General features: G+C 42.9%; 2 protein-coding genes across 2 annotated transcripts in view; both read left to right on the top strand.

Annotated features, from left to right (window-relative positions):
• wdr26b (WD repeat domain 26b) overlaps positions 1 to 8,105 on the top strand; it is a 14,115-nt gene extending 6,010 nt beyond the window's left edge. The window contains exons 6-14 of the mRNA XM_034301916.2: positions 1 to 125; positions 1,428 to 1,566; positions 1,656 to 1,796; positions 4,041 to 4,160; positions 4,259 to 4,404; positions 4,573 to 4,651; positions 4,771 to 4,900; positions 6,525 to 6,719; positions 7,325 to 8,105. The exon at positions 1 to 125 is cut by the window's left edge and continues 32 nt beyond it. Coding sequence (XP_034157807.1) covers positions 1 to 125; positions 1,428 to 1,566; positions 1,656 to 1,796; positions 4,041 to 4,160; positions 4,259 to 4,404; positions 4,573 to 4,651; positions 4,771 to 4,900; positions 6,525 to 6,719; positions 7,325 to 7,350 — 1,101 coding nt within the window. The 3' untranslated portion in view covers positions 7,351 to 8,105. The remainder of the gene's footprint in view (positions 126 to 1,427; positions 1,567 to 1,655; positions 1,797 to 4,040; positions 4,161 to 4,258; positions 4,405 to 4,572; positions 4,652 to 4,770; positions 4,901 to 6,524; positions 6,720 to 7,324) is intronic.
• A 3,550-nt stretch (positions 8,106 to 11,655) lies between these two features.
• The window catches only part of fez2b (fasciculation and elongation protein zeta 2b), a 10,144-nt gene continuing 9,299 nt past the window's right edge, over positions 11,656 to 12,500 (top strand). The window contains exon 1 of the mRNA XM_034301917.2: positions 11,656 to 12,196. Coding sequence (XP_034157808.2) covers positions 11,823 to 12,196 — 374 coding nt within the window. The 5' untranslated portion in view covers positions 11,656 to 11,822. The remainder of the gene's footprint in view (positions 12,197 to 12,500) is intronic.

The raw sequence follows: 12,500 nt of genomic DNA, 5'->3' as shown, positions 1-12,500 counted from the left end.
CGGAGGTTACACACACTCCTGCGTCAGGCCGTGGAGTTACAGAGAGACCGCTGCCTTTATCACAACACCAAGACGGACAACAACCTCGACTCTGTTTCACTGCTGCTGGACCACGTGTGCAGCAGGTACACACACACACACACACACACACACACTCACACACACACACACACACACACACACACACATACACTCACTCACTCTCTCACACACACACACACACACACTCACACTCTCACACACACACACACATATATGTATATATGTAAAGTCGCTTGTGGGCGTGGCCTGTCCAATATATTTTTAAAAACATATACATAAAATACATATACATAAAATACATATGTGTATATACAGTCCTGTGCAAAAGTCTCGGCACCCTATAATTTATTTTTTTTATTTTTTTTTTTTTATACAGACTTTGTTATAGATGTTTATTTTCTGACTTCTACATTATTGATTCAGTACAAAACCATTTTAGATTCCAAACATTAGTTTTCCAGCACAAAATGAAACGTTACAGAAAAATGTTTGTATGTCAGTAAAGAAAGCAGCAGATTCCATAAGAGACACTTTTCAGATAAAAACATAATGAAGGCTGCTGGGTTTCGCTGCAGAAATAAGAAGCGAGTCGACAGTCAAAGTCTCCAGAAGAACTGTGGCTGCTTCTGCAAGATGCTCAGTAACACTTCCAGCTCATTTCCTTATAAAACTGCACACACTGCACCTCAGACACTGCTTTATTTTATTTAAAGTGAAGAATCGTCACATTAAATACTGACTTTGTTTCATTTATTACTGTTTACTGCTCTTTATAGGATTTTTTTAAATGTAGAAACATTTAATTTCATTATTTTTGAAGGCGTCTTTACTCTACAGCATTTCTTTGCATGTGACTAAGACTTTTGCACAGAGTACTGTAAATACTGAACACGAATTAAATAGCGCACAAATCAGCGTGAAGATCACGTGTGTGTGATTTACGTGTTACGCTCTCGGCTTCGTTCTTAGATCAGATCAGCAAAGCGAGCTAACTCTACTAGCTACGTGAACTCATCAAAGACACCAACGATCTCTGCTGCTTCCTTCCAAGCTTTATTTTTCCTCCTAACGTCTCTATAAACATCTAACATGGCAGGAGAAGATAAAACCACTGCTAAGTTTTTCTTCCGTCTTTGCGTCAGATAGTAAAAGGGAACTAAATGAAGGTAGGAACTAAAGTTGTGAGCGGAGAACTGAAGAATCGCGCCGTAGGATCAAGACGATCACGATCGTTGTCGCTTCTTTACGGAGTTATACTTAAATTGTAGACTTGAGTAAACGTCGCTGACGTTTTATTGGCCGCCGTGTATAAAATGGACGCTCACCTGTCGCATGCTAGTGCTCATTTCCTGTCTCTTGTGTGTCTCTGTGTCTTTGCCGTTCAGGAAGCAGTTCCCATGTTACACTCAGCAGATTCTGACCGAACACTGTAACGAGGTTTGGTTCTGCAAGTTCTCCAACGACGGCACCAAACTCGCCACCGGATCAAAAGACACCACCGTGATCGTGTGGCAGGTGGACCCGGTCCGTACTCACCTGTTCCGTCAGTCTCCGTGATCCGTCACTAAGGCGTGTCCAGCACTGACTGTGTTCTCCTGTCCGCTCTGTAACAGGACACACACCAGCTGAAGTTGTGGAGGACGTTGGAAGGTCACGCGTACGGAGTGTCTTACCTGGCCTGGAGTCCTGATGACATGTACCTCATCGCCTGCGGCCCAGACGACTGCTCAGAACTCTGGCTCTGGAATGTACAGGTAACTCAGTCTCTCGGGGCTTTATTCTGCAACCTGTCCTCCAGGTAACTCCGTCTATACAGGAATTATATTGTCATGTCTCCACATGGTGTATACCCCTACCTGTCCTCCAGGTAACTCCGTCTATACAGGAATTATATTGTCATGTCTCCACATGGTGTATACCCCTACCTGTCCTCCAGGTAACTCCACTTATAGAGGCATTATATTGTTACATCTCCCCTGGTATATACCCCTACTTGTCCTCCCTCCAGGTAACTCTGACCTCAAACAGATTATTCCCCTACCTGTTCTTCAGAAAACTCCCAGAGGCATTATTTCTTCATCTAAGTCTACATTACTCGTACATTTCTGCCTGCCCAGGTAACTCTGGCTCCATATACTCTACATAGTTACCTGTCCTCCAGGTAACTCTACCTGTACAGGCATTATATGGTTATGTCTCCACATGGTATATAACAATGCCTGCCCTCCAGGCAACTTTACCTATACAGGTATTATATTGTTACGTCTCCATATGGTATATGCCCCTACCTGCCCTCCAGGTATCTATACTCCCAGAAGCACTATTTTGTTACTTCTCCAGGTTGTTTACAGTTCATCCAGGTAACTCTGACCTCAAGAAGATTATTCCCCTACCAGTCCTCCAGGTAACTCCACTTTTAGGTGGTCAATAAACATTACCTGTTCTCCGGATAATTCCACCCCATATGGACTCTTGCCCTACCTGTCTCCAGGTAGCTCTGCTTCTGCAAGTATGAATCATTCCCTTCTATAACTGTGTACTACATGGACAAATAGTGCATTATAGTTTTCACATGAAGTCTGTTTTGTTGAAGTTGTCCACTGTTCAATGATGGAGATTTGAGTGCAAAATTGTTTGTGGGAATTGCAGCCCTAAAGCTATCAGAGCAATCCGAAGTCCAAAGCCATCTTCATGGTTTCTCAGTGGAACCACCCTCAGTAATCTCATTGATCTTTAGGCTGCCCATGTGTGATTTTCAAGAGATGAGACCTCCAACCAGAAGTAGGGCATCAGGATGGATCAGGCAGGTCCAGAGAGCAGGAGGGGTCAGGATCACTGATATCTCAGGAGTAGCATGTGTAGCTGGACGGAGAGAGAGAGAGAGAGAGAGAGAGAGAGAGAGAGAGAGGGGAAGAGATTGTTATGTGAGCTTTTGTCCTCTAATGGTTAAAGACCAAAGTACTTTGCATGCAGAGAGCAAGCAGGGACTCCAGCAAGACTAGCTATAACAGCATAACTAAAAGGGAGAGCCAGAAGCTAACACAGACATGAGGGAGTCCTGGGACATAAAGCAGCAGCCTCTCCACCGTCAACACACCTGAGTGAACGTGTGAGAGTGGGGGGGCGACAGCATCCAAACATCCCAGTTCACCACAACACTCTATGCCTGTGAACCCTCCAGACACTATTCGAGGTACCAACAAATAGCCTGCACCTTTTGATCTGAGTAGGCGTGGCGGATCATAAAAGACCAAAAGTTCGCTCAGGTACTGTGGCTTGAGACCATTTAGTGCTTTATAGGTCAATAGTAGTATTTTATAATCAATGTGAAATTTGATTGGGAGCCAATGCAGTGTGGATAAGATAGGGGTGATGTGGTCATATCTTCTGGTTCTAGTAAGGACTCTCACTGCTGCATTCTGGACTAACTGGAGCTTGTTTATTCTCCTACTGGAACATCCAGACAGTAAGGCATTACAATAATCCAACCTAGAGGTAACAAAAGCTTACTTCTAGCTGCATGTGGTCCTAGTACAAGTACTTCTGAATTAAGTAAGAGAAAGTTAATAAGCATCCAGTGTCAAATGTCTTTTACACATTCCTCAACTTTATTAAGCTGGTGTCTGTCATTTGGCTTTGCTGAAACATACAACTGTGTGCTACAACCTTTTCTAGGATCTTGGAGATAAAGGGGAGGTTTGATATTGGTCTATAGTTAGACAGCTGACAGGGGTCAAGGTCAGGTTACTCCTCCAGGTGTTCTATGCCCTTACCTGTCTTCAAAGTAACCTTCAGGTGTTCAATAATTGTTACCTGTTCAGATAAATCCAGCCCAGGTGTTCAGTAATCACTACTTGTGCTTCACGTAAGCTCACCTCAGAATGCATTGTGTGCTGCAGGTGACGCTACCTGTAAAGGTGCTACACTGCTACTGTTGATGTTCATATAGTTGTAGTGTGTCATGTTAAAGGTGAGTGTTGTCGCCCCCTGGTGTTCAGACAGGTGAACTGCGTACGAAAATGAGTCAGTCTCATGAGGACAGTCTGACCAGCGTCGCCTGGAACCCCGACGGCAAGCGATTCGTTACGGGAGGACAGCGGGGACAGTTCTATCAATGCGTGAGTTACTTTCACCGTCCTTCACCTGTTTATCTTTACGGCTCTGTATGTTTCTCTGAGCGTGTGTCCCTGCTGGGTTTAATGTCTTTCTGTCTCAGGATCTGGACGGTAACCTGGTGGACTCGTGGGAAGGAGTGCGGGTTCAGTGTTTATGGTGTGTGAGCGACGGCCGAACGGTTTTGGCCTCCGATACACACCAACGAATCCGCGCCTACAACTTCGAGGACCTGACCGACAGAAACATGTAATCATCATCATCATCATCATCATAACGTTAATGTCTGTAGCGATTAAAGAACAAAGGTCTCCGAGTTCTTCTGAAGATAAACACTGCACCTGTTAAAGATAAAGTTAAAAAGGATAGCAGTGTTGGATATTTGATGAAATCTGATTGTGTTTTTCTTTCATGCAGAGTTCAGGAGGATCATCCTATCATGTCTTTCACCGTTTCTAAGAACGGACGATTAGCTTTGTTAAATGTAGCAACTCAGGTGAGCGTTAATTGGAGATAATAGGGGTTGTGTTGTTTTTTTTTTTTGAAACATCAGTGGTTTGTGTGTGTGTGTGTGTGTGTGTGTGTGTTTATGATCTCTCTCGGTTCTCGCTACAGGGAGTCCATCTCTGGGACCTGCAGGACCGTGTGTTGGTGAGGAAGTATCAGGGAGTGACGCAGGGCTTCTACACCATCCACTCCTGCTTCGGCGGCCATAACGAGGACTTCATCGCCAGCGGCAGTGAAGGTACAGAGCGGAGGTTCTGCAAAATATTGGAAAAGTACACAACGTTTGTAGAGAGAATCAGAAACCGTCAGCTTTATGTTTAGTGACGCAGTCACTGGCCTAATTTTGGATTAATGCAACTATCATGACTTTGATTTTAGTTATTTATTTGTTTGTTTATTTTGTTTAACAAAATGATCATCCGGTATGGTTCTGGTTTAGCGGAGCGATCGGCCAGTCGTCTTTCGGTTTAGCGTAGCGATCGGCCAGTCGTCTTTCGGTTTAACGCAACGATCGGCCAGTCGTCTTTCGGTTTAACGCAACGATCGGCCAGTCGTCTTTCGGTTTAACGCAACGATCGGCCAGTCGTCTTTCGGTTTAACGCAACGATCGTCCAGTCGTCTTTCGGTTTAACGCAACGATCGGCCAGTCGTCTTTCGGTTTAACGCAACGATCGGCCAGTCGTCTTTCGGTTTAACGCAACGATCGGCCAGTCGTCTTTCGGTTTTACGTAACGATCGGCCAGTCGTCTTTCGTTTTAGCGTAACGATCAGCCAGTCGTCTTTCGGTTTTACGTAACGATCGGCCAGTCGTCTTTCGGTTTTACGCAGCGATCGGCCAGTCGTCTTTCGGTTTGACGTAACGATCGGCCAGTCGTCTTTCGGTTTTACGGAGCAATCGGCCAGTCGTCTTTCGGATTTACGGAGCGATCGGCCAGTCATCTTTCGGATTTACGTAACGATCGGCCAGTCGTCTTTCGGTTTGACGTAACGATCGGCCAGTCGTCTTTCGGTTTTACGGAGCGATCGGCCAGTCGTCTTTCGGATTTACGGAGCGATCGGCCAGTCGTCTTTCGGATTTACGGAGCGATCGGCCAGCCGTCTTTCGGTTTTACGGAGCGATCGGCCAGCCGTCTTTCGGATTTACGGAGCGATCGGCCAGCCGTCTTTCGGATTTACGGAGCGATCGGCCAGCCGTCTTTCGGATTTACGGAGCGATCGGCCAGTCGTCTTTCGGTTTGACGTAACGATCGGCCAGCCGTCTTTCGGTTTGACGTAACGAACGGCCAGTCGTCTTTCGGTTTGACGTAACGAACGGCCAGTCGTCTTTCGGTTTGACGCAACGATCGGCCAGTCGTCTTTCGGTTTTACGTAACGATCGGCCAGTCGTCTTTCGGATTTACGGAGCGATCGGCCAGTCGTCTTTCGGTTTTACATAACGATCTGACAGTCTGACTTTAATGTCTGAAGCAACAATCGGCCAATGTGCTTTTGGTTTAAAGAAAAAAATTAGCCATTCTGTTTTTTGTTGGTTTTTTTTTTAGTTTAATGAAACGATCAGTCGGTCGTTTGGTTTTAACTTGATGAACACTCGGCTAACTCTGGCTTAAACAAAGTCATTAGCCGGAATGATTTCAGTTTAAATGAAACGTCAACATCTTTTTTTTTTTTTTTTTTTTTTTGTGTAAAACAACATGATCAGTTAATATACTTCCTGTTTAAATGATCTGATCAGCCAGTTCACAGCCCCGCATGTTTCATCTTTAATAACCTGTATTACATATACAATCCACTTATTATTAATAGTTATTAACCTGTGTGTGTGTGTGTGTGTGTGTGTGTGTGTGTGTGTGTGTGTGTCTCAGATCATAAGGTGTATATTTGGCACAAGCGTAGCGAGCTGCCCATAGCTGAGCTAACGGGACACACTCGCACCGTGAACTGTGTTAGCTGGAACCCCTGTGTGCCGAGCCTGATGGCCAGCGCTTCAGACGACGGCACGGTTCGAGTGTGGGGCCCCGCCCCCTTCCTCCACACACAGGAAGTGGACACTCTCAATGGTAATGCTCGAACAGTATGCACTAACATCTGGAGCAGTTACACTGAAATCTCTCTCTCTCTCTCTCTCTCTCTCTTTCTGTGTCTCTCTCTGTGTCTGTCTCTCTGTCTATTTCTTTCTGTCTATTTCTCTCTCTTTTTCTCTCTCTTTGTGTCTTTCTGTCTCTCTCTTTCTCTCTCTGTGAACTAAATTATAAAAAAAAAAATTTTTTATTTTTTTTGTCTGTCTCTTTAGTTTTCTTCTCTTTACTTCTTTCGCTTTCTCTCTGTGAACTACATTTAAACTAAAATATTTTTTAAAATATTGTTTCTTTCTTTCTGTCTGTCTCTTTCACCCTGTCTCCCTTTCTGTCTCTTTTCTGTCTATATATGTCTCTTCCAGTCTCTGTCTCTATTTATATCTGTGTCTCTGTCGTTTCCTCTCCGTCACGCACTTCTCTTCTCTGTCTATCTGTCTTTCTCTCTTTCTCTGTCTCACTCTCTCTCTCTCTCTCTCTCTGTCTCTTTCTCTGTCTCACTCTCTCTCTCTCTCTCTCTCTCTCTCTCTGTCTCACTCTCTCTCTCTCTCTCTCTCTGTCTCACTCTCTGTCTGTCTGTCTCTCCACAGAGAACTGCAGTAACATGGACAGTTGATGATGAAGTCCATTTTGGAGAAACAATCAAAAATATCTAAAGAACCGATTCCACGTCAAGAACAAACGAACAAAAGCAGAACAGACAATACAGAGTATCAGCGTGTGTGTGTGTGTGTGTGTGAGTGAGTGAGTGAGAGTGTGTGTGTGTGTGTGTGTGTGTGTGTGTGTGTGTGTGTGTGTGAGAGTAAGTGTTCGGGAGCTCAAAATCGTCACGGCGACCGAAGCTGTCTCCGTGGCAACCCAACAAACGTGCCGATTTTCTGATCGTTAGGAAAACGAGAGATGGAGGGAAGAAGGGGTAAAAAAAAAAATAAATAGTCTCACTTTCTCTTCACTCATTCATCACACACACAATAACTGTTCTTTAGTTCTTTTAAAACATTATTTACTAACTCAAGCAGTTTATTTGGTTACACCTCCTTCTCACTCTCTCATCCCTCCATCCATCCATCTTTTCTTTCCCTGATTCCTTCAGCTCTGACAGGGTCAGGGGTCAAAGGTTACTAGTTGGTGGTTGCGGTTTTGGTTTGACGAACCGTGTGTGTGCGTGTGTGCGTGTGTGCGTGTGTGCGTGTGTGCGTGTGTGTGTGTGTGTGTGTGGAGGAAGATGAGGAGGAGGAATAGTTTTAATCTGATTCAGAGCCCCGCTGAGACCTTCATCTGTGGAACAAAAAAAAAAAAAGACTCCGTTTTTGTAATGTTATTGTTTTAAAAAAAAAAAAAAAAATTAATAAAAATGAGGGCTGTTGTTTTTTTTTCTTCTTTTTTTTTTGGACATTTTTTTTTCTTGGCTTAAAAATATAAGATTTAAAACAGCTGTACCTGTGAAGAGGGGGTGGAAGTGCAAAATAATAAACCCACATCTACTGTGACCCTTCGACTGTCAGTGGACACGCCCACTGTGGTGGGTGTGGCCATTCCTGTGATGTCATCACAGAACGCCCCATTTATGTTCAGATATACTAAAAGCACTTTTCAGCGTAACGCTAGCCAGCTAACCTGCTATTTAGCTAACTATTTGTTTAGCTAACATCCTTCTGTGCTAAGTCGTCACACTAGCTAGCTTAGTAATTAGCAAATGAGCTAGCATTAGCAAAAGCTACCCAATATTTAATGATTAAAACTTTTTCCATTTCATTCTGGCGTGTCAATAAGGTGTGAGTGATTTCAGCCAATCAGCAAAGGCTATGACCTCAAGAGGGGGCGGGACTACCACGGTCACCACGCTGGCTTCTGATTGGACCCAGTGCACTTCCTGTGTAGTCTGCATTGAAGTTCCTGGAGCCTCTTCTTATATACGATCTATGCAGCAAAGCTCCGCCCACAAATTCTAATTTGTCAAATGGCTCCGCCTTTTAAATCTCTCTAATCTGTGTCCCTGTTTCTGGAATGCTTCCTCACTTATGACCTATGCAGCAAAGCCCCGCCCCCAAGGAATTCTACCACGCCTCTTTTGAACAAGTCTGCAAAGCCCCGCCCCCAGGCCCCTTTTATAGACCAATCAAAACTCAAAAGCCACGCCCCTTTAATCACTTTATGGACAAATTTAAATAAAGGTGTTTCTTTTCTAGAACATAATCTCATTCATGACCTATGCAACAAAGCCCCGCCCCAAATTTTATACAAAGCTCCGCCCTCTCTTCACCAGTTCTAGTGAACAGGCATGGTTCAGACAGTTGCCCCGCCCCTTTGTTTGAGGAATGCTTCCTCATTTATGACCTATGCAGCAAAGCCCCGCCCCAAAAAAAAAGGCATTTCACAGAAAAGCCCCGCCCCTTTTTGAGTTCCAGCGTTGGAGCAGTGTAAAGGGGAATTTGTCATTTTGCACTACATATCCGATCGTATTTCAGCCATTGTGATATTTCTGCCATAAACGCTGGTTTTGGTGAAATCTGCCAACATGCTGGAAACTTCTAACGTCAGAAAAGTGTTAGTTTGTTTGAATTTTCACGCTGTTGGCTCGCTGTGTTTACCTTTAGGTACATAAAGACATTTTTCAGGCAGTAATTTTTTTATTCACTGAGTTTAGAGCTTTCAATCCCCCCCTTTTTTTTTGGAAAGAAACAATATTTACTATGGACTGATAGTAATGACTTTTCTGTTTTTATGACATTTTTTGTTACTTTTTTGGGGTTATATTTTTTTTTTCTTTGGTTTGTTTTTTGTTTTTTTTTTTGGTTAATCCTTTATCCCTGTATTATCATATTAAACTATAACCAGCCAAATCGTCTCCTCGTTATTAATTTTATTATGATTTAACATTAACATTTATCATTTTTCTTACTTTTTTTTGCTTTGTTGCATTCATATCATTTTTTAATTAACATTACTTGACGACTTCTAAGTGCACTATGGAGTGAGCAGAGCGGAACGAGACGCTCCGAGGCAATATGTCGGGTTTGGATGTGATATTTTTCTTCCTGTATGTGCCATTTAACGAAATAAAAAACACAGAGGTTTTGTACTTTAAACAGTTTTACAGCCTGTACAGAAGGAGAGATGTGTTTTTTTTTTTTTTTCCCCAAAGGGTCTGAATGGGATTGGATAAGAGGTATTTTCACCTCGGTTTGACTGTTTAAGCCACGCCCATTTTTACATTAGCTCCACCTTACAATGAAATTCTTTGCATAAGTGCTATTTTCTTGGTTGATGAAGTAAAAGACATCTTTAATGGAATTTGGGATGTAGCTTCTCAACGTCTACATCAAATAAGCTGCTACACTAAACTCCACCCATGCTACTTTTAGCCCCGCCCACAAGTCTTTTTTTTTTTTTTTTTTTTTTTTTTTTTTTTAAACCACTGCTCTTCGGACTAAGAGATGTGTGTTAGTGAATATCATAACATACCCAGAATGGATTTCTGCATTAAACTACTTAAGCTTGTTTTTAATCACAAAATGGCGAACGAAGCTGTTTATACGTGCAGCAGCTCACACGTGAGTGAGGGGTGTAGGAGTTACGCACTTCCAAGTCTACGATCATCGTGCGGAAGTTTGGATTCTTAACACGATGCCAATGGAAAAAAACAGAAAAAAACATTTAATCATAAATCCTCAAAGAAGGTGGTGTGTCTCCGTCATCTGAATCCCACCTGAGCTTTATGCAACTTCTCCTGTGACCTGTTTGGCTTCCCATAAGGCCTTACATTGTGGTGAATAGAGTGTAGGAGTGTGCGTGTGTGTGTGTGTGTGTGTGTGTGTGTGAGTGATTGAGTGATTTGGGGAAATGATTTGAGTGACTCCTTTATGTGTTAACTCTGTTATTTCACATGTGACTGTACTGTTTTGTATTGTTGTGTAGGAGATGTGTTCGCTAGGCATATTTTCAATAAAGCTTTCAGGGTTTTGAAAAACGACATGCGCCATGCTAATGACTTCCCGAATGAGACAGGCAATAATAATCAAATAAGTAGTACATAAACAAAGTGGGTGGAAAAAGAATAGATATTGTGATGAACAAAACCAGGCTGATCTTTGGTGGTTGAATGTTGCGCTAGCCGCGACCAAAAATCCAAAGGTTCTCAGGTTTTATTCATTTGTGATTCATTACTGATTCATTACTGATTAACTACTGATTCATTACTGATTAACTACTGATCCATTACTGAGTCACTACTGATTCATTACTGATTAACTACTGATCCATTACTGAGTCACTACTGATTCATTACTGATTCATTACTGATTAACTATTGATTCATTACTGATTCATTACTGATCCATTACTGAGTCACTACTGATTCATTACTGATTCATGTGCAATCTTATAAACATGCTAACTTTGCAAAGTGCAGGAAGTACCAATCTAGTTTTAAAACGTTTATCATAGTTTACTGGTAATCAGAAATGTATTCAGTAAAGATAGCCGCTAGTTTTCACTCTAATCACTACTACAATCACCAAAAAAATATTTTCTGAAATCTTTTTCCAAATGCTTTGGAAAAAAAAAAACACATTCAGTGTTGCGTATAATGATATACAGATCCAAAACATAATCACAGACTAAAACTCAAAAGAAATATCAAAAGAAATATAAGAAATATAAGTAAACAGCCATAAAAACAATGATGTGTTAGTGTAGAAGAGTTATTTGGTTTATTTATTTATTTTACAAATATCACATTTTCTCAGCACACAGAACAGAACATATAAAACTGATATAAAAATACAAACCATAAATCCTAAATAAAATAACTAATAATAAATATAAATATAATAAATAAGACTTAGCATAAAGTCTAAATCTACACACTAGCCATTCAGCCATTTTGGATTCTTCAGAGTGTACGCCATTGCGTTTACGCACTAGCGTCACGACGCACGGGGGCGTGACGTAGCGACGCACGGTGCGTAATAGCTGACGGGAGGCGGAAGAGCGCCGTGTTTTCGTCACCGGATCTCGGAGTGAGTCGTGGCCGGTGAGAGGAGCTGCCTGTCCGGTGAAACTCTCTCAGGAGTCCCGCGGGGAGCCATGGCGGCTCTGTCGGCTCAGTGTGATGAAGACTGGCAGGACTTTAACGAGTTTACAGCGGCCACGGAAGACACGCCGGAGCCGGAGAGCTCGGAGCCGGGGGAGCCGGGGCCTGAGCGGGAATTCTCAGCTTTGTGCTCCGGGGTGGAGAGCTCTGTGGCCGGGGAGAGGAGCTCTGTGGCCGGGGAGAGGAGCTCTGTGGCCGGGGAGAGGAGCTCTGTGGCCGGGGCGGAGAGCAGCTGGAGCACCGCGGAGGACCTGCTGCAGGACTTCCAGCAGAAACTCAGCCTGTGTTTCACAGATAACTGCACTGACACTGACAACATGTCCGATATCAAACCCATCACCGAGGAGAACTTACTCAGAGAGGACGAGTAAGATATAAACTCTGTCTAATCAGCTGAAATCAGACCTGAGCAAACATCAGACACACACCTACAGGCTCACACCATCATCATCATCATCATTACTATTATTATTATTATTATTATTATTATTATTACTATTATTATTATTATTATTTAAGTTTATAACTAGTTAACTGTTTAACTCTGATATGATCTTGTTTGAAAAGTTAATGTTGTGACGTCACGTGTCTGATTTTTGCACACATGTAAACATCCCACACTTTCCGCTTTATATATTTATACACGGACGGACGGACGGACTCGGACAAAT

The sequence above is a fragment of the Pangasianodon hypophthalmus genome, chromosome 30 (assembly GCF_027358585.1).
Source record: "Pangasianodon hypophthalmus isolate fPanHyp1 chromosome 30, fPanHyp1.pri, whole genome shotgun sequence".
NCBI lineage: Eukaryota > Metazoa > Chordata > Actinopteri > Siluriformes > Pangasiidae > Pangasianodon > Pangasianodon hypophthalmus.
Note: the sequence above shows the minus strand (reverse complement) of the source record. Positions and strands in the feature narration are given on the sequence as shown.